Genomic DNA, 22031 nt, shown 5'->3' with positions numbered 1-22031 from the left:
GGCTTCCAATGAATATGGGTTTTACTCTAAAGGTAGGTTTACTGGTTGATAAAAACGAGAGAGATAAGAAAAAATGCCTTTCTACAATTTGTTTTTGTTGAATTCAGCTGCCTTATTTCACTTGAAATCACCCCCATTTGTTACACCACTATCTTGAGAAAAGATCTTAATGCAAAGAGGATACTTTCTATAGCATTTTTCCTAGGATACTACTGCAGAGATTATAAACCAATTAATTAAAAAAAAAATCTGGGTTGGGGCTGTAGCTTAGTGGTAAAGCACTTGCTTACCATGTGTGAGGCACTGGGTTTGGTCCTCAGCACCCCATTAAAATAAATAAGTAAAATAAAGGTATTTTAAAAATGTTTGACTCAAAAAATAATCTACCTCTAAATTCAATAATAGCAGATGAACACCTGAGTCCCTGGGCAGGACTCCAAAACAACCCCAAGCGGGTAATTTAACTTCTTGGCACATGTTTATGGCATTTGTTCCTAAGTGAAGTCACTGGGTATCCAGAGAAGGCAGTTCTATGAGATCAGCATTAACACATCCTGTTGCCTCTTTACCAACAGAAAACCAGGGGGCAGCTCCACCATGAGGAGAAAGCAATTGTGAGATCGGTTCACATTGTCTCCCTTTGCACTTTAGGATAACAATAATGTTGGATGCAACCTAAAAGACTTGGGAGAAATATTTGGTTTATGTTGAATGAATATATAGATGTTCAAATACACTAATGCTCACGCTAGTTTCTGGATTGGTTGTGAGATTGTCCCTTTTCACCAGTGTTTTAGGATTTCTTTGGATATGGTAGGTACATACTCAGTTTTGAGAAAGAAGAAGAAAGTGTTTCATAATGGTCAAAAGGGTCTTATTACTCATCATTAGCCCCCAGACTCCCTCATTTTGCAATTCAGACTTACAGGGGAGTAGGCAGCCAGGTTTGGTTTTGATGGCAATTAAGGAGAAAACCAATTCTTTTTCATCTCACTCTTTCTTGTTTTTCAAACTCATCATTTCAAACTCTGCCTTAATAGCAATTCTCACACTAAAGTAAATATTGATTAATCAGAGAACTATTGGGAATAAATGAAAAAGCTCCTGCCCAGGATTTTAGTGGAGAATTTGCTGTTATTGCTGTTACTATGACACCAGGTAGAACTCCAAGTTCTCAGGAAGGAGAAAAACGTACCATGTGATTTTTAATATCCAAGAGGACATGGGAAGCAAGGCCCAAGTTTGACATTTGCCAAAGAACCAGCAACCCTGGGCTATAGCCAAAGTCACAGCATTGGTCTCGTTGTTCCCAAAGGTTCATGCAGAATCTGACTTTTCAAATTAGATGAGGAAGTGGGACAGAAAAATACATTTAAACAGATGTTTTAAAAATTGGAAAATAAGAGGCTTAAAATACTCCAAGCCCTGAGAAGTACTTCTTTAAAAGTGACATAAACTGACCATTTTCACTTTACTGTGCCTGATCTCCTCCCATGAGCCTTTAACAGACACTGCTGGTCATTCAGCCTCCCACTTTCTGAGACTGGAAAGTTAAACTGGAGGACTTACACATGTGTACACATAAGACATCTCCAAAGGTCTTTTTGTGTTAAAAATCTTTCATTCCTATGATCCTGCTCCACCAATACCAGACTTCAATGTGAAATTAGGTGTTGGATACTTACATTTCATACCTGATGGATTACCATCTCAATAAATCAAATATCTACTAATGGTGAACACAAACATATACTTAATTGATTTTCTAGTGTAATATCTCTAGCGGCACTACAAAAATTGCATGACACTTTATCATAGATGAAGCTGACACTTTGGGTCTAATATCAACATAACCTGTGTCCTTGATTCTTTTACTGATCCAAAAGAAATTACAATTTCCACATAGCAACTGTGGGAACAGGAAGGCAAGAAGATGGCAATGGTGCTATGCAATGAAAATGAGTTGCAGTTCCCTCCTCTGCTCCTATCCTTACCCCACTGCTGCAGGCTCTCAGCATGGTGCTATGCTGGTACTGTGTCCCTTGGAGACTCAAAGGGAACAAACACAGAATCTATCTCCAGTTCAAAGATGTCACCTAGAGACACTGTCAAGGCTACTGTTACCTAATCTAACCAGCTCAGTGCAGATGAACAAAACACATATCCTCAATGCTGTCCACTCAATTGATCTTGGGTAGAGATTAATGCAGTTATTCCACAGAGAAGATTATTGGCAATCTCCCTCTTTGCTTTGGAAAGCTTGAGAGAAAAATTTTAAAATCTATCTTTAACTTCAATAATACCAGATGAACACCGGAATCCCTTGATGGGAAAACAGAATCCAAATTCAACATTTCCACATAATGCTAAGACATGTATCTGTGGCTCACAAGCTTGGCTGCCCAATTAGAACCATCTTTGAACTGGGAAGTGTCTAGAAACCAATCCAAATGCTGACGCTGCATTCCAGAGCATTAACTCCAAATCTCTGGGGTCAGTATTCCGGTATCAGCATAAAACCCCAAAGGTGATTCCAAGGTGCAGCCAAGACTTAGAACCACTGTTTTGGAAGCTCTAGAGTCCGATAAACCCAGCAGTTAGTGGAGGAGAGCTCTGAGGGACTAAATGACAAAAGAATCCATTTACCCACATATCAGACCTACTCAACTTCAAACAGAACAGACAGAAACCCTGGGAGTCAATTTACTCCAAGAACTCAGCCTTCCAGTGGTGTTTGGCTGGCGAGCCTAAGCTTTCTCTTACAGTAGGACTTTGAATTCAGCAAAAGCTTCTAATAGGATCCTGAGTAAGATGCTTTCTGAAGGGCCATTCAGACCTCATAGCTCTAGGACCACTGTGTTCTAAATTGTGCATGGAAAGTGAAATACCCCAGGTAAAAGAATCCTCTGGTTAATTATGAACTCTCTTTTAAAAGCATGTGTGATTGTCCTTATTTCATTGTGATGAGCCCTCATAAATTTATGTAAGTTACACGCAATAGACATTAACATAGTTAAGGGCTCCAATAAGCAAGAAGGCAGGGAAGAAGCTGAAGTTGGGTTCCAGAAAAGCCTGTAGACCTTCTTTTATTCTAGAGATCACTGAATATAACTAAAAGGTTTTTGAGAAGTCAGGTAGGGCTGTCCTATGCCCTTGGAAAATCCTATCTAAATCATACAAGCCAATTCTGCCTAACATTAAATGGGATTAAAATCTTTGCTTCAGCCCAGCCCAGTGGCATACACCTGTTCCCAGCAACTCAGGGAGGTTGAGGCAGAAGGATCACAAGTGCAAGACCAGGCTCTCCAAGTAGCTCAAAAATAAGTAAATAAATAAATAATAGCTAGATATTTTTTTTGCTTCATGCAGGACAGCCTCTAACAAGAATTTCCCAAGTTCAAGAGGCCAAACAGCACAAAATACGAGACTCTTCTGACATCAGAGAAATCATCATGAATGGACATGAATCATAAGCTAACTCAAATGTAGGAGCCCTGTGACTGAGCAAATGCCTTTGCAATATTTATTTAATAAGTCATAAATTTTAACATATGCTCATAAAACACTCATCAGAAACATTCGTAAAAATCAAGGCCTATCAAGGCCTAGCAATAGAGTGAGTGAATACATATGAATCATTTCTTTGTTGTTTTTGTTTTAAAAAATCCAGCAAGGCATAAGAAAATAATCAAGGCTATCTTTTTTTTAAAAAAATTTAAATTCATATATGACAATGGAATGTATTACAATTCATATTACACATATAGAACACAAATTTTAATATCTCTGGTTGTATACAAAGTATATTCACACAAATTTGTGTCTTCATACCTGTATTTATGATAATGATGTCCATCACATTCTACCATCATTTCTAACTTCATGCCTCCTCTCTTGCCCTCCCACTCCTCTTGAAAAGAAAATGTTGGCTAAAAGCCAACTAACACTAAACTACCTTTCCAACAAATTTTCTCTAATAAGAAATCATTCAGGGGGATCCAACATGGCGGTGGGCGCGGAGAGATCAAGTCTCTGACTTCTCCAGCTGCGCGGGCATAGGGAGTCGTAAATTGTCTAAATGCTGTTTGCTCAGGATCACTAGGCAATGCTGAGCTGACGTGGATCTGGGGCGAACAGTCTGGGCCCCTCAGAACACACACACAGAGCCCGGATCGGCTGCATTCAAGTTAACCTGCTTCTCGTGACTCAGCACTAACGATCCCGCTGAAATAACTGGTCGGCCCGTCTGAACATACAGAGGTAAAAGCCAACCGAGCCTTCATAGGCAGTGGCCACAGGACTGAAACGGGGCTTGGGAAAGTCAGTCAGGACTCACCCCTTGCATTGGTCACCCGGCAAAGGGAACGAACGGTCACCATTTGCACGGGATACCACCTTGGCAGAGAACTGACGTCACGGGTGGAGGAAACCAGCGCGACAGGTGTGTAATCCCCTAGCTATCTCTCTCCACACAGTGGGGAAACCTTAAGAGCCCCTTCCAGCTCTCCCGTAAGGGCCCCTCCTAGCTCTCCTGTGAGCTCCATAGCCAGACCGAGGGAATCAGGAATGGCGCGGGACTCGCGGCACGGAACTCCCGGCTACCGCTCCCACCAGTGCTGACCACTGAGGTCTCTTGCACCAGCTACCAGGGGCGTGGCTACTGGAGGGCAAGCAAATTCGCTGGGGGTTCTCAGCCCCAAGCTCTACAAACTTAGGGTCTGAGGGAGGCAAACAGGGAGAGTGTGCCCAGGCATTCATGAAAACAGGGCTCCCAGGAGCAGCAGACCTGGCGTGTAACCAGTATTGTGGTAAGCGTCACAGGTGAGAGGGGCCTGGCTTGAGGAAACACAAGAGAAGGCCTTAGGCACTCAGGATTGGAGACCCGCCCAGTCTGGGACAAAGAGCAGCTGCACAGTGAATGGTTCCCACCTATTGAGAGGAGAAGCTTGGCCCAATGGGCACAGCTCCACCTACTGGAAGAGAAGTTAATTGAACTCTATGACTGCATTTATTATTTTTTTTCTTTTTCTTTCATTTTCATTTTTTTGTTGGTGTTCTTGTTCTTTAACTTTTTAAAATGTTTTTAATTTTATTATCATTAGTATTATTTCTTTAAATTTTAATTTTCATTTTTTATTATCATTATTATTTTTTAAAAAATTTTTTTTCTTTCTTTCTTTATTTTCTATTTTTTTCTTTTGTCTTTTCATTTCTTTTCAATTTTCTTATTCCCCCTTCCTTGAATTCTACCTGCCTACTCTCATTCTCTTTAGTGACTTCTTCCCTTCCCTTCTAATATATTTCCTCCCAAGCATCAAAAAAATTTATAAGAGTAAACAGTAACACAGCAGTCAAACAGAACAAGAAGTAACATGAGCAGCATAAAAAAGCAAGGAAGAAAAGGAGTACAAACAATGAAGGACAGCCTAAATATTCAGGAGGATCTAGAGTCATCAGAAAAATGGTCATATAAAGATCTCAAGGAATACCTTACACAGATGGAATGGAACCTTAAAGAGGATACGAGACAGCAAATCCAAACAGTGAAAGAACACATTGAAATTGAATTACATAAACAGATAAAAGAAGAAGTTAAGCATCTTTATCAGGAGATAGAGATTATAAAAAAAATCAAACAATAATTCTAGAAATGAAGGAAACGATAAACCAAATTAAAAACTCAATTAAGAGTATCACTAACAGAATGGAGCAAGTAGAAGCCAGAACGTCAGATAATGAAGACAAAATATATCATCTTGAAAAGAGTCTAGCCAACTCAGAAAGGCTGGTAAGATATCACGAGAAAAACATCCAAGAGATATGGGATAATATAAAAAAACCAAACCTACGAGTCATCGGGATAGAGGAAGGTACAGAGATTCAAACCAAGGGAATGAGTAACCTGCTGAATGAAATAATTACAGAAAACTTTCCAGAAATAAAAAAGGAAACGGATATACAAATTGTAGATGCATACAGGACACCGAGCACACAAAATCACAGTAGACCAACACCAAGACACATTGTTATGAAGATATCCAACATACAGAACAAAGAGAAAATACTAAAAGCTACAAGAGAAAGGAGGCAGATTACATTCAGGGGTAAACCAATAAGGTTAACAATGGATTTTTCATCACAGACGCTGAAAGCGAGAAGATCCTGGAACAACGTATTTCAAACACGGAAAGACAATGGATGCCAACCAAGAATTCTGTATCCAGCAAAATTAAGCTTCAGGTACGACAACGAAATAAAAATCTTTCATGATAAACAAAAGCTAAAAGAATTTGAAGCCAGAAAACCAGCATTGCAAAGCATCTTGAGCAAAACACTACACAAGGAAGAAATGAAAAACAATAACCAAAACCATCAGTGGGAAGTGCCTCTGTAAAGACAGAGGGCGGGGGGAAAGCTAATCATGGAGAAACAAACTAATTAAAAAAAAAAGAAGATAAATAATCAAACATGGCTGGAAGTACAAACTATATATCAATAGTAACTCTAAACGTTAATGGCTTAAACTCTCCAATAAAGCGACATAGGCTGGTAACATGGATTAAAAAAACAAATCCAACAATATGCTGCCTCCAGGAGACACAGCTGATTGGAAAAGACATACACAGGCTGAAGGTGAAAGGTTGGGAAAAAATATACCACGCACACGGTCCTCGTAAGCAAGCAGGGGTAGCCATCCTCATATCAAATAAAATCGACTTCAAGACTAAGTTAATCAAAAGGGATAAGGAAGGACATTATATACTGTTAAAAGGAACCATTCACCAGCAAGACATAACAATTATCAATATTTATGCACGAAATAAAGGTGCTGCGACGTTCATAAAACAAATTCTCCTCAAGTTCAAGAATCAAATAGACCACAACACAATAATTATGGGTGACTTCAACACACCTCTCTCACCATTGAACAGATCCTCCAAACAAAAGTTGAATAAAGAAACTATAGAACTCAATATCACAATCAATAACCTAGACTTAACTGACATATATAGAATATATCAACCATCATCAAGTGGATATACTTTTTTCTCAGCAGTACATGGATCCTTCTCAAAAATAGACCATATATTATGCCATAGGGCAACCCTCAGTAAATATAAAGGGATGGAGATAATACCATGCATTTTATCTGATCATAATGGAATGAAACTGGAAATTAATGATAAAAGAATTAAGGAAAAATCCTACATCACATGAAAAATGAACAATATGTTACTGAATGATCAATGGGTTACAGAAGACATAAAGGAGGAAATCAAAAAATTATTAGAGATAAATGAAAATACAGACACAACATATTGGAATCTATGGGACACAATGAAAGCAGTTTTAAGAGGGAAATTCATCGCCTGGAGGTCATTCCTCAAAAAAAGGAAAAACCAACAAATAAATGAGCTCACACTTCATCTCAAAGCCCTAGAAAAGGAAGAGCAAAACAACAGCAAATGTAGCAGAAGGCAAGAAATAATTAAAATCAGAGCGGAAATCAACGAAATTGAAACAAAAGAAACTATTGAAAAAATTAACAAAACTAAAAGTTGGTTCTTCGAAAAAATAAATAAGATCTACAGACCCTTAGCCATGCTAACGAAGAGAAAAGAGAGAACTCAAATTACTAACATACGGGATGAAAAAGGCAATATCACAACAGATGCTACAGAAATACAGAAGACAATTAGAAATTATTTTGAAAACCTATATTCCAATAAAATAGAAGATAGTGAAGACATTGATAAATTTCTTAAGTCATATGATTTGCCGAGACTGAGTCAGGAGGATACTCACAAATTAAACAGACCTATAACAATGGATGAAATAGAAGAAGCAATCAAAAGACTACCAACCAAGAAAAGCCCAGGACCAAATGGGTATACAGCAGAGTTTTACAAAACCTTTAAAGAAGAATTATTACCAATACTTTTCAAGTTATTTCAGGAAATAGAAAAAGAGGGAGCTCTGCCAAATTCATTTTATGAGGCCAACATCACCATGATTCCGAAACCAGACAAAGACACCTCAAAGAAAGAAAACTACAGACCAATATCTCTGATGAACCTAGATGCAAAAATCCTCAATAAAATTCTGGCGAATCGGATGCAAAGGCACATCAAAAAAATTGTGCATCATGATCAAGTAGGATTCATACCTGGGATGCAAGGATGGTTCAATATACGGAAATCAATAAATGTTATTCACCACATCAGTAGACTTAAAGATAAGAACCATATGATCATCTCGATAGACGCAGAAAAAGCATTCGACAAAGTACAGCATCCCTTTATGTTCAAAACATTAGAAAAACTACGGATAACAGGAACTTACCTCGACATAGTAAAAGTTATCTATGCTAAGCCTCAGGCTAGCATCATTCTCAATGGAGAAAAATTGAAGGCATTCCCTCTAAAATCTGGAACAAGACAGGGATGCCCTCTATCACCACTTCTATTCAATATAGTTCTCGAAACACTGGCCAGAGCAATTAGACAGACAAAAGAAATTAAAGGCATAAAAATAGGAAAAGAAGAACTTAAATTATCACTATTTGCGGAAACATGATTCTATACCTAGAAGACCCAAAAGGGTCTACAAAAAAACTACTAGAACTAATAAATGAATTCAGCAAAGTGGCAGGATATAAAATCAACACACATAAATCAAAGGCATTTCTGTATATCAGCGACAAAACTTCTGAAACGGAAATGAGTAAAAACACTCCATTCACAATATCCTCAAAAAAAATAAAATACTTGGGAATCAACCTAACAAAAGAGGTGAAAGATCTATACAATGAAAACTACAGAACCCTAAAGAGAGAAATAGAAGAAGATCTTAGAAGATGGAAAAATATACCCTGTTCATGGATAGGCAGAACTAACATCATCAAAATGGCGATATTACCAAAAGTTCTCTATAGGTTTAATGCAATGCCAATCAAAATCCCAACGGCATTTCTTGTAGAAATAGAGAAAGCAATCATGAAATTCATATGGAAAAATAAAAGACCCAGAATAGCAAAAGCAATTCTAAGCAGGAAGTGTGAATCAGGCGGTAGAGCGATACCAGATTTCAAACTATATTACAGAGCAATAGTAACAAAAACAGCATGGTACTGGTACCAAAACAGGCGGGTGGACCAATGGTACAGAATAGAGGACACAGAGACTAATCCACAAAGCTACAACTATCTTATATTTGATAAAGGAGCTAAAAGCATGCAATGGAGGAAGGATAGCATCTTCAACAAATGGTGTTGGGAAAACTGGAAATCCATATGCAACAAAATGAAACTGAATCCCCTCCTCTCGCCATGCACAAAAGTTAACTCAAAGTGGATCAAGGAGCTAGATATTAAATCAGAGACTCTGCGTCTGATAGAAGAAAAAGTTGGCTCCGATCTACATATTGTGGGGTCGGGCTCTAAATTCCTTAATAGGACACCCATAGCACAAGAGTTAATAACTAGAATCAACAAATGGGACTTACTTCAACTGAAAAGTTTTTTCTCAGCAAGAGAAACAATAAGAGAGGTAAATAGGGAGCCTACATCCTGGGAACAAATTTTTACTCCTCACACTTTAGATAGAGCCCTAATATCCAGAGTATACAAAGAACTCAAAAAATTAGACAATAAGATAACAAATAACCCAATCAACAAATGGGCCAAGGACCTGAACAGACACTTCTCAGAGGAGGACATACAATCAATCAACAAGTACATGAAAAAATGCTCACCATCTCTAGCAGTCAGAGAAATGCAAATCAAAACCACCCTAAGATACCATCTCACTCCAGTAAGATTGGCAGCCATTATGAAGTCAAACAACAACAAGTGCTGGAGAGGATGTGGGGAAAAGGGTACACTTGTACATTGCTGGTGGGACTGCAAACTGGTGAGGCCAATTTGGAAAGCAGTATGGAGATTCCTGGGAAAGCTGGGAATGGAACCACCATTTGACCCAGCTATTGCCCTTCTCGGACTATTCCCTGAAGACCTTAAAAGAGCGTACTACAGGGATACTGCAACATCGATGTTCATAGCAGCACAATTCACAATTGCTAGACTGTGGAACCAACCCAGATGCCCTTCAATAGATGAATGGATAAAAAAAATGTGGCATTTATACACCATGGAGTATTATGCAGCACTAAAAAATGACAAAATCATGGAATTTGCAGGGAAATGGATGGCACTACAGCAGATTATGCTTAGTGAAGCTAGCCAATCCCTAAAAAACAAATACCAAATGTCTTCTTTGATATAATGAGAGCAACTAAGAACAGAGCAGGGAGGAAGAGCAGGAAGAAAAGATTAACATTAAACAGAGACATGAGGTGGGAGGGAAAGGGAGAGAAAAGGGAAATTGCATGGTAATGGAGGGAGACCCTCATTGTTATACAAAATTACATATAAGAGGTTGTGAGGGAAATGGGAAAATAAACAAGGAGAGAAATGAATTACAGTAGATGGGGTAGAGAGAGAAGATGGGAGGGAAGGGGAGGGGGGATAGTTGAGGATAGAAAAGGTAGCAGAATACAATAGTTACTAATAGGGCATTATGTAAAAATGTGGATGTGTAACCGATGTGATTCTGCAATCTGTATTTGGGGTAAAATTGGGAGTTCATAACCAACTTGAATCTAATGTATGAAATATGATATGTCAAGAGCTTTGTAATGTTTTGAACAACCAATAAAAAAAAAGAAATCATTCAAATAATAAACAAAGATTTCAATAGTAATAATAGTAATGATCTCATTACTACTTACAATAAAACCCTCAAAATAACTTTTCTTTCCTATATCCTTTTTTAATATTTATTTTTTTAGTTGTAGATGGACATAATACCTTTATTTTATTTATTTATTTTTATGTGGTGCTGAGGATCGAACCCAGTGCCTCACACGTGTAGGCAAGTGATCTGCCACTGAGCTATAGCCCCAGCCCTCCTTTTTTTTTTAAACACATATTTTTTTTAGTTGTGTATGGGCTCAATGTCTTATTTGTTTTTATATGGTGATAGGATCAAACCAAGCGCCTCACACTTGTGAGGCAAGTGCTCTACCACTGAGCTACAACTGCAGCCCTTTCCTATATACTTTTAAGAAAATGTTCCTAGCTATGAAAAAAAAATAGAGAAACACACACACACACCAAAAAGCAGATGGTCCAAATAAATATTCAGCAACAGGAATCAAGGGAAGCATTTCAGTGGAGCAAAATAAACTTAATTAAGGTTTTTTTTTCCTAATTAATGTTTTGTTCATCCTTCTTTTCCTCTATTTTTTGGGGAGTGGGGTTGGGTGGGGATCAAATCCAGCCCCTTGTGCAGGCTAGGCAAGCAATCTACCACTAAGCTACACCTACAGTATTATCCCCACCTTAACTAATCAATTATCTCAAGTTATGCAGTACGTTGTAAAGAAGCTAACATACAGCATATTTCTTAAACTAATTATAGACTATACTAAAATGTTAATCATTTTATTATTTTATGACCTAAGCATGGTATCTGCTGTTTTATTCAGCTTTTTTTGCTGCTATGATTAAAAGACCTGGCAAGAACAATTTTCAGGAAAAGTTTATTTGGTGGCTCAGAGATCTCAATCCATAGATAGCCACTCCATTCCTTGGGGCTCCACGTGAGGCTGAACATCATGGCAGAAGGGTGTGGTGTAAGAAAGCAATCTCAGGACATGGCCAGCACGAGGCAGAGGAAGAGGTGCTCCCTTCACCACCAACAAAATATATACATCAAGGACACAGGGACCTCCTCTTCCAGCCACACCCTCCCTGCCTACAGTTACCATCCAGCTAATCCCTTTCAGGGAATTAATGCACTTTAGGTTAAGGCTCTCATAACCCAATCATTTCTGGCAAATCAATAATACCCCACAGAAAAACAACAGAGAAGAGATGGATGAAATTGGCCTAGACAAACACTAGAAGAAATAATGAGTGCATGTTTGGTTTTGAACTTGTCCAGTCATAAGCTAACATTTCATGGGTACCATTTATTCTGTATTGAACTCCTTGTTGCTTGGATCTGCTTATGAAGTAGACACAGTGCGTGTCATCTGCATTCAATAGTTGAGGGATAGAAAAATGTGTTCCATCTCCCCCTAGGGCCAGGGTCTACAATCCACAGTCCATAGACAATCTGATTGTGGCTTGAATGAATTTCTATTTGGTCAGTGAGTTGGGAATAGCCTTTGTGTTGCTATTGTATGTGTGTGTGTGTGTGTGTGTGTGTGTGTGTTGTGTATGTTTGGGTTAGTTTTATGTCTTGTAAATAGAGTTTACAAGTTGGCCATGCTCTAGTGTTCACATTCTACATATTGCCTGTGGTTGCTTTTATGCTACAAAAGCAGAGCTAAATAGTTGTGACAGACAGGACAGCCCACAAAGCCAAAAACATTGAATCTCTGCCCCTTTATGGGAAAAGTTTGCTGACTTCTGCCCTAGACCCACAGAGAGCCATGAGCAGAGCCCAGCTTTTTGAGAGCCAATCCAGTGTTATTTCCACTCAATTTTCTGCCTCTCTCTAAGTCATTCCGGCATGTGATTCTTCCTAGGCATCTGTCTGAAGGGCAAGAGAAAGTTTATGGAGCACTAATCTAGATATTCGAAGTAAAAAGGAAGAAGGAACCAGCCAGATATAGCAGAAGGGGAGTAGGCAGGAGGTATAGCTGACTGGTTTCCCAGTTTCATGGATGGTGAATGGAGAGGAATCCTGCCAAGTATGGATCATATCCAGATTCTCTCCCACACCTGATGTAGACAATGGAACTTGAGGCTCTTTGAGTTGACATTTAGATTCGATTTGGGACTCAAAGTTGATGCTGGAATAGGTTAAGACCTTCAGGGATGTTGTGAAGGAGTGACCGTATTTTGCATTTAGGGTGGATGTGAACCTTGGAAGCTGGACAGCAGAGCATACTGGGTTGAACAACGTTGGCTCTAACGTTCAGGCCCACTGAAGTTCAGAACAACATAACCTTATTTAGAAGCAGCGTTTTGTAAATGTAATCAAGTTAAGAGGAGGTCATGCTGGATTAATGTGGGCCCTAATCCGATGACTAATGTCCTTATAAGAAGAGGGAAATTTGGACATCGACATAGAGAGGACAACACCGTATGAACACAGAGACACGGGGGAGGATGCTGTGTGAAGACAGCAGCAGAGACCGGGGTGACATGCCTACAAAACAACAGATTCCCAGCAACCACCAGACCCTGGACCCTGGGAGAGAAGCAGGAGATCAGTTCTTCCTCAGAGCCTCTCCTTGGAACCAACCAACCTTGATTTTAGATCTGTGGTATCCTGAACTTGGGGAGAGGGGTATGTTTCTTTTTTAAGTCACCCAGCTTGAGGTCCTTTGTGACAGCCAAGGACAGTGTCCCTAGGACATTGAAGCAGATGAGTGAAAACTGGAGATGGCCTTAGGAGAAAGAATTGAAGAACAACAGAAAGGGAAAGTAGTGAAAAGTCAAACCCCACAACATCTTTTTGTTTAAAATATAAACTCAAGGTACCTCTAGAAGACTGTGGAGGAAAACATAACAGACGGGAACCCAGAGGCCTTGGTCACCAATCCCATCAGGTTCACAGACACATGTAGCTGAGGTGGGCAGAACCGGCTCCCACTCAGCCTTCTCTTCCCAAGAGTTCAGTTACAAACCCACCCCTGGATTGCAGGCTTCACCCAGTCCCCCCACTCTGACTGGCCAGCAAAATACATTTTACACCAGGGTAAACAGATGAACTGAAGTCACCAGAAGGTCATTTCTGCCATGACTCTCCTCTGAAGTAATCTTCATCCCCATGGAATGCCTAATTTTTAGAAGATATCATAGAAGGCAAATAAGGATGAAGTATACGCCTTCAAAAAGAAAATGCATGTACTCAAAAGCGAAGGAGAAAGGGATCATCCCAGACACTTCTAGAATCTCCCCCATGGCTTAACGTGCACCTCTAGCATTCCTTGGCACCAGATATAACCTGTCCCAATTCACCTCACACACTTTTCGGCACAGCACTGTTGAAGGTAGAAACTGTAGGGAAGACACCTTCCTTTAAGAGATTTTAAGACTGCAAGAAAACGGTGGTAGGCAAAGTCACAGAGATAATGTAAGGTATGTCCAACATTTGTGTGTATTGTGTTTTCCTATGTAAGCCAGTCACCAAGGAATAAAAATGTAATTTTTTTATTGCTTTGAAACTCTGTCATGTATACGTGTATGTACACACACACACACACACACACACACACACAAGTTCATGGTCAAGTTATACTAAATAAAGTCCATGCAATTCTGGCTTATAGCTGCTAAATTCTTTTTAAATAGATCTGTGAAAGACCCATTTGAAAAAGAGAATTTTCCTCTTCATCACATCATCTCATACCTTGGTATTGATTATTTAAAATAACCTCTTATTTCTAGTCTAGATTCTTATGAACTCAGACACAGTATTGTTTTCCTATGGATTTGCATTCCAATATACAACATAAAACTTTATTTTCCTTCTCCTCCCACCCTCCCACCTCATTACCTTCCTCTGATCTTAAGCAGATTTGTATTTTCTATAACCAGTGGCCACGGGAAAGCAAATGCCAGATGGACACCACCACTTCATGAGAGCACTTCAGCACTTCGCCAGCTGGGATATTGGCATTGCTCTGGTAAACTCTCTCTTTTTCCCAAGAAGAGCTAATTCCCAACATACATAAACAAACCCCACTGATTCCTTGGAGTAGTTGGCAGTGTATTGTGAAAATATTTCCAAAGACTGGAAATTCTTGAAAGGCTGTCCACTGTAAACCCAGTATCTCCTCCACTTTCCACTGCAGAAATTAACTAGGTCTCAAGGATTAAAAGGAAATGTGTACACCTTCCTTCTCCGCTGCCTGAGATAAGCAACCTTGACAACTGCTCAGCCTTCTGAATCCCTGTACACTGCAAAGCATCTCAGAAGCATCATCAATGGTATTTTCTACAGAACTTTAGACAACAGAGTTAAGTCCACCTTACTTCTCTCAAGCGTCTCCATCTCAAAAATGTGAGCTCAAGAGCTGCTTTTGGCATCTGACTAAAGCACTCGGTGAATCCCTTCGTTCAAAGACATCCACTCACCAGAGCAGGATGGCGTACATTCACAAACGGAGCCAAAGCCCCCAGCACTTTACCTTGTTCTGCTCACACACGTACTGTATCCTCAGGGTGTCCATGGCCCTGATCATGGCTTGCATGGCAGTGAATATGTTTTGGTAAACCAGCTTCGTAAACCCCTTTCTATCTTCATCGCTGTATCCAGACCCATGGATGATTCTCATTTGCTTGATAAAGGTACTTTTCCCACTTTCACCAGTTCCTATAAGGCAAAACAAGTGAAAAACACAGTTAGCTAACTTCAAAAGCAACACCTGAGAGAAAAGGGATCTCCTGGGAGTATGAGTCCATAACACAGTGGATAGGTCAATGAAGTGAACCTGCCAAATGCTTATGCAGTTCTAGGGTGCAGGGTAGTACCATCGTGGGCACCGGGAAATGCCTCCCTTCAGTCCTTGCCCTGAGTCCTTGAAACAACAGATAACTGTGTGAGAGAGCCTTGGACACTTGAGAGCTTCATTGCTGCTAATATTGACAGTGATGGCGGTCAGGCTGCTGCAGCGTGCAGGAATGATTTGAACAGCAGAAACACTTGGAGAAAAGAAAAGGCTAATTAACTTGCCAGTCCCTGCCTTTCAGACTCATGAATACACTTGATCATTGCACAGTGAAGCCTGGTTTCCCAGCCGTGCCAAGTGTCTATACAATTGCTTCTCTTCATGTTCCAATCTGGAGCTCAGGAGGTTCTCAAAACTCCATAGCAGCCAAGGAACATTTGATCATATTAAACTGTTCAGTCATGACATATAGAAAATGATGCCAAGGCTCCACATTTACATCAGATTGAGATACTGCTTGGCAAGATGATAAAAGCTATAGCATAGCTGGGTGTGGTGGTGTATGCCTGTAATCTCAGTGGCTTGAGGGGCTGAGGCAGGAGGATCATGAGTTCAAAGCCAGCCTCAGCATCTTAGTGAGGCCCTAAGCAATTTAGTGAGACCCGGTCTGTAAATAACATATTAAAAAGGGCTGGGGATGGGACTCAGTGCTTTAGTGCTCCTGAGTTCCATCCCTAGTAGTCCTCCTCCCAATACATACATACATACATACATACATACATACATACATAAAAGCTGTAGTGTACATATAGAGAGATATACAATGGAATTAAAGTATCTCCTAATATATTCTGTGATAGGTAAAATTAATCATATGAGATCTCATGACCTAGTTTGAGCTACTCATGGTTCATTTCCAAATCTAAGTGTTAAGAATTTTCTTAAAGGTTCAGGCTGGTGTGCCTATATTAGGATAGTTTCCTCAAGTTCAAATGAAAGAGAAACTATCTCAGGACTAGAATGACTCAAGCCATACACTTAAAATAGATGAATTTTATAGTATACAAATTATATTCAATAAGCTCTTATCAGAAAGAGAAGTCTAACTCAGTATTTCTGTCAAAAGAACACAAATTATGTTAAAATATTAATTAGAGCATAATTATTGATTTTGCTATAATGAAGGAAAAAAATGCTATAGGAAATGATTTATTAATTATAAGTGGGATTTCCATCGCACGAGGATCGGCTACGGGGACTCAAACGCGAGAGGTTTGTCGCACGGAGGGTAACACTGCTTATTCAGCAAATTGCCCCGCGGCTAGAGTCTGCAGCGCGCGCTGGGATAGAGACGCAGGGTTACAGCGCTGCAGTTTCTGCCAGCCGCGCAAGCACCGTACTCAGGGCTGAATTCTGGGTTCGAGACGGGGGAAGGAAGCGGTCCATCTCGGTTCTCCACACCGGTCAGACCACAGAGGAGGCCAGCAGCCACCATGCTGGTAAACTGACGTCACCATCCCTGTTTTCGACTGACCGCCGCTCATTCAGCCATAGAACAGGTAATTTCAGGCTGCAATTCGCCTGCGGCTTGCAGACAGATTGCTAGGGTTCAGCGCCTGGGTGCTTCTTAGAACCTGATCTTATCAGAGCGAACACCAAGCGCGGGGCGGCCGAGTTCCGGCTCCCGGAACCGTCCCGGAACCGCCCTGGCCCAGGGCTGCGGAGCCTGTGGAGGCTGCTTCTTGGACCCTGCTCCTATCAGAGCATACACCAAGCACTAAGCAGCTGAATTCCGGCTCCCGGAACTGAGCCCGCGGGGACTGCTTCTTGGAGCTTACACTTATAGGAGCTTACACCGAGCACGGAGCGGCCGAGTTCCGGCTCCCGGAACTTCCCTGGACAGGGGCTAGGAGCCCGTGGAAACTGCTTCTCAGTCCGGGTCCTGCTGAGGGCCGGTCAGGACTCACCCGTTGCTTTGGTTGCCCGGCAAGGGGAACGAAATGCTGCCATTCGCATAGGATACCAACATGGCAGAGATCTGATGTCATCAGAAAGCGGCGGAGGAGGGAACTTCATCAATACCAGCGGTGACATAAGCAGTTGGTCTCCTGGTAGGGGGGGTGAGGCACAGTCACCGAGTCTCCTCAATTTGTCTTCGAGCCAGAGGGGAGGAGGCGGGCCGCCGCCAGCGCCCGGAGCAGGCCCAGCGGCTCGCCAGCGTGGTGACCGCATGACCCCAATTGGAGAGGGGGTGGAGCGGAGCCGCCACCCGCACCCGCAAGGTGGGCAGACCCGCGACCCAGTGGTACATGGGCGTGGTAGGAGGGGCAGGGCAGAGCCGCTGTTCGCGCTTGCAAGGTAAACAGACCTGTGACAGCCTGGCGGGTCAGGCCCAGTGGCCTGCCAGTGTGGTACACACGTCACCCCAACTGGAGTAGGGGCAGAGCAGATCCTTCTCCCACGCCCGGATCAGGCCCTGCCGGTGTGGTGGTCACGTGACCCCAATTGGAGTGGGGGCGGAGCGGAACTGCCACCCGTGCCCGCAGGGTGAGCAGACCAGTGATCAACCTGCAGATCAGGCCCAGGGGTCTGCAGGCGTGGTAGGAGGGGCAGGGCAGATCCGCCGCCCGCGCCTCCAAGGTAAGCAGACCTACAACAGACCGGCGGATCAGGCCCAGGAGCCTGCCGGCGTGGTACAAACACCACCCTAATTGGAGTAGTGGCAGAGCAGAGTCGCCGCCCGTGCCAGGAACAGGCCCAGCGTCCTGCAGGCGGGGTAGTCACGACACCCCAATTGGAGTAGGGGCAGAGCAGAGCCTCCACCCGTGCCCGAAAGGTGGGCAGATCTGCGACCGACCAGCGGGACAGGCCCAGTGGCCTGCCGGTACGACAGACACGTCACCCCATTTGGAGTAGGGGCAGAGTAGAGCCGCCGCCCGCGCCTGCAGGGTAGGCAAACCTGCAACCGACCGGCGGATCAGGCCCAGTGGCCAGCCGGCGTGGTACACTCGTCACCCCAATTGGAGTAGGGGCAGAACAGAGCCGCCGCCAGCTCCCAGAACAGGCCCAGTGACCTGCCGGCGTGGTAGCCACGACACCCCAATTGGAATAAGGAGAGAGCAGAGCCGCCGCCCGCACCTGCAGGAAAGATACGCAAGCAGTATGAAAAGACAAGGAAAGAAAGGACCACAAGCAATGCAGGTCAACGCAACTTTAGAAGAGGTAACAGCTGCAGCAGATGGAATGTCAGATAAAGAATTCAGGATATACATGCTTCAGATGATCTGGAGTATCAAGGAAGACATTAAACAGCAAAATCAGACAATGAAAGATCACTTCGACAATGAATTACGCAAACAAATCCAGGAAGCAAAGGATCAACTATACAGGGAGATAGAGGTTATAAAAAACAATCAGAAATCCTAGAAAAGCAGGAAGCAATAAACCAACTTAAAAACTCAATGGAGAATACTACCAGCAGAGTAGAACACTTAGAAGATAGAACATCAGACAATGAAGACAAAGTATTTCAACTGGAAAAGAACACAGACAGCTCAGCAAGACTGTTAAGAAACCATGAGCAGAACATCCAAGAAATATGGGATAACATTAAGAGACCAAACTTAAGAGTCATTGGGATACAGGAAGGTACAGAGCTCCAAACCAAAGGAATGAGCAGTCTATTCAATGAAATAATACGAGAAAACTTCCCAGACTTGAAGAATGAGACAGAATACCAAATCCTAGAAGCCTACAGGACGCCGAATGTGCAAAATCATAAGAGATCCACACCTAGACACATTATAATGAAGATGCCCAACATACAGAATAAGGAGAGAATTTTAAAAGCTACAAGAGAAAGGAAGCAGATTACATTTAGGGGTAAGCCAATCAGGATAACAGCTGATCTTTCAACACAGACTCTGAAAGCTAGAAGATCCTGGAATAACATATTTCAAACACTGAAAGAAAATGGGTTCCAACCAAGAATTGTGTATCCAGCAAAATTAAGCTTCAGGATGGAAGATGAAATTAAAACCTTCCACGATAAACAAAAGTTTAAAGAATTCGCAGCTAGAAAACCATCTCTTCAAAACATCCTTGCCAAAGCATTACAGGAAGAGGAAATGGAAAATAACAATGAAAACCAACAGTGGGAGGTAGGACAGTAAAGGGGGGGGGGAAATAATCAAAGAGGAAAACAAACCATGTTTAGTAACAGAAATAAACAAATATGGCTGGAAGAACAACCCATATCTCAATAATAACCCTAAATGTTAATGGCTTAAACTCACCAATTAAGAGACACAGGCTAGTAGAATGGATCACAAAACAAGACCCAACAATATGCTGCCTACAGGAGACGCATTTGATAGGAAAAGACATACATAGGCTGAAGGTGAAAGGTTGGGAAAAATCATATCACTCATATGGACTTCGGAAACAAGCAGGAGTGTCCATACTCATATCAAATAAAATAGATTTCAAGCCAAAGTTAATCAAAAGAGATAAAGAGGGACACTACATACTGCTTAAGGGAACCATACACCAACAAGACATAACAATCATAAATATTTATGCCCCAAACAATGGTGCAGCTATGTTCGTCAAACAAACTCTTCTCAAGTTCAAGAGTCTAATAGACCACCATACCATAATCATGGGAGACTTCAACACACCTCTCTCGCCACTGGACAGATCTTCCAAACAAAAGTTGAATAAGGAAACTATAGAACTCAATAACACTATTAATAACCTAGACCTAATTGACATATATAGAGTATACCACCCAACATCAAGCAGTTACACTTTTTTCTCAGCAGCACATGGATCCTTCTCAAAAATAGATCATATATTATGTCACAGGGCAACTCTTAGATAATATAAAGGAGTAGAGATAATACCATGCATCTTATCTGATCATAATGGAATGAAACTGAAAATCAATGATAAAAGAAGGAAGGAAAAAGCATACATCACTTGGAGAATGAACAATAGGTTACTGAATGATCAATGGGTTATAGAAGACATCAAGAAGGAAATTAAAAAATTCTTAGAGATAAATGAAAACACAGACACAACATATCAGAATCTATGGGACACATTGAAAGCAGTTCTAAGAGGAAAATTCATTGCTTGGAGTTCATTCCTTAAAAAAAGAAAAAAACAACAAATAAATGATCTCATACTTCATCTCAAAATCCTTGAAAAAGAAGAGCAAAACAACAGCAAAAGAAGTAGAAGGCAAGAAATAATTAAAATCAGAGCTGAAATTAATGAAATCGAAACAAAAGAAACAATTGAAAAAATTGACAAAACTAAAAGTTGGTTCTTTGAAAAAATAAACAAAATCGACAGACCCTTAGCGATGCTAGCGAAGAGAAGAAGAGAGAACTCAAATTACTAGCATATGGGATGAAAAAGGCAATATCACAACAGACACTTCAGAAATACAGAAGATAATCAAAAACTATTTTGAATCCTTATACTCCAATAAATTAGAAGATAGTGAAGGCATAGATAAATTTCTTAAGTCATATGATCTGCCCAGATTGAGTCAGGAGGATATAGAAAACCTAAACAGACCAATATCAATTGAGGAAATAGAAGAAACCATAAAAAGACTACCAACTAAGAAAAGCCCAGGTCCGGATGGGTATACAGCAGAATTTTACAAAACCTTTAAAGAAGAACTAATACCAATACTTTTCAAGCTACTTCAGGAAATAGAAAAGGAGGGAGAACTTCCAAATTCATTCTATGAGGCCAACATCACCCTGATACCTAAACCAGACAAAGACACTTCAAAGAAAGAAAACTACAGACCAATATCTCTAATGAACCTAGATGCAAAAATCCTCAATAAAATTCTGGCGAATCGGATACAAAAACATATCAAAAAAATTGTACACCATGATCAAGTAGGATTCATCCCTGGGATGCAAGGCTGGTTCAATATACGGAAATCAATAAATGTTATTCACCACATCAATAGACTTAAAAATAAGAACCATATGATCATCTCGATAGATGCGTAAAAAGCATTCGACAAAGTACAGCATCCCTTTATGTTCAAAACTCTAGAAAAACTAGGGATAACAGGAACATACCTCAATATTGTAAAAGCAATCTATGCTAAGCCTCAGGCTAGCATCATTCTGAATGGAGAAAAACTGAAGGCATTCCCTCTAAAATCTGGAACAAGACAGGGATGCCCTCTCTCTCCACTTCTGTTCAACATAGTTCTCGAAACACTGGCCAGAGCAATTAGACAGACGAAAGAAATTAAAGGCATAAAAATAGGAAAAGAAGAACTTAAATTATCACTATTTGCAGATGATATGATTCTATACCTAGCAGACCCAAAAGGATCTACAAAGAAACTATTAGAGCTAATAAATGAATTCAGCAAAGTGGCAGGATATAAAATCCACACGCATAAATCAAAGGCATTCCTGTATATCAGCGACAAATCCTCTGAAATGGAAATGAGGACAACCACTCCATTCAAACTATCTTCAAAAAAAAATAAAATACTTGGGAATCAACCTAACAAAAGAGGT

At 40.9% G+C, this 22031-nt stretch overlaps 1 protein-coding gene across 1 annotated transcript in view; it reads right to left on the bottom strand.

Moving 5' to 3' along the window:
* Nucleotides 1–22031, bottom strand: part of Gna14 (G protein subunit alpha 14) — a 210728-nt gene that overhangs the window by 74920 nt on the left and 113777 nt on the right. Inside the window, exon 2 of the mRNA XM_071600553.1 lies at nt 15208–15392. Coding sequence (XP_071456654.1) covers nt 15208–15392 — 185 coding nt within the window. The remainder of the gene's footprint in view (nt 1–15207; nt 15393–22031) is intronic.

This window comes from Marmota flaviventris, chromosome 13, assembly GCF_047511675.1.
Source record: "Marmota flaviventris isolate mMarFla1 chromosome 13, mMarFla1.hap1, whole genome shotgun sequence".
NCBI classification, from domain to species: Eukaryota; Metazoa; Chordata; class Mammalia; order Rodentia; family Sciuridae; genus Marmota; species Marmota flaviventris.
This window is presented reverse-complemented; position numbering and strand designations above follow the sequence as displayed.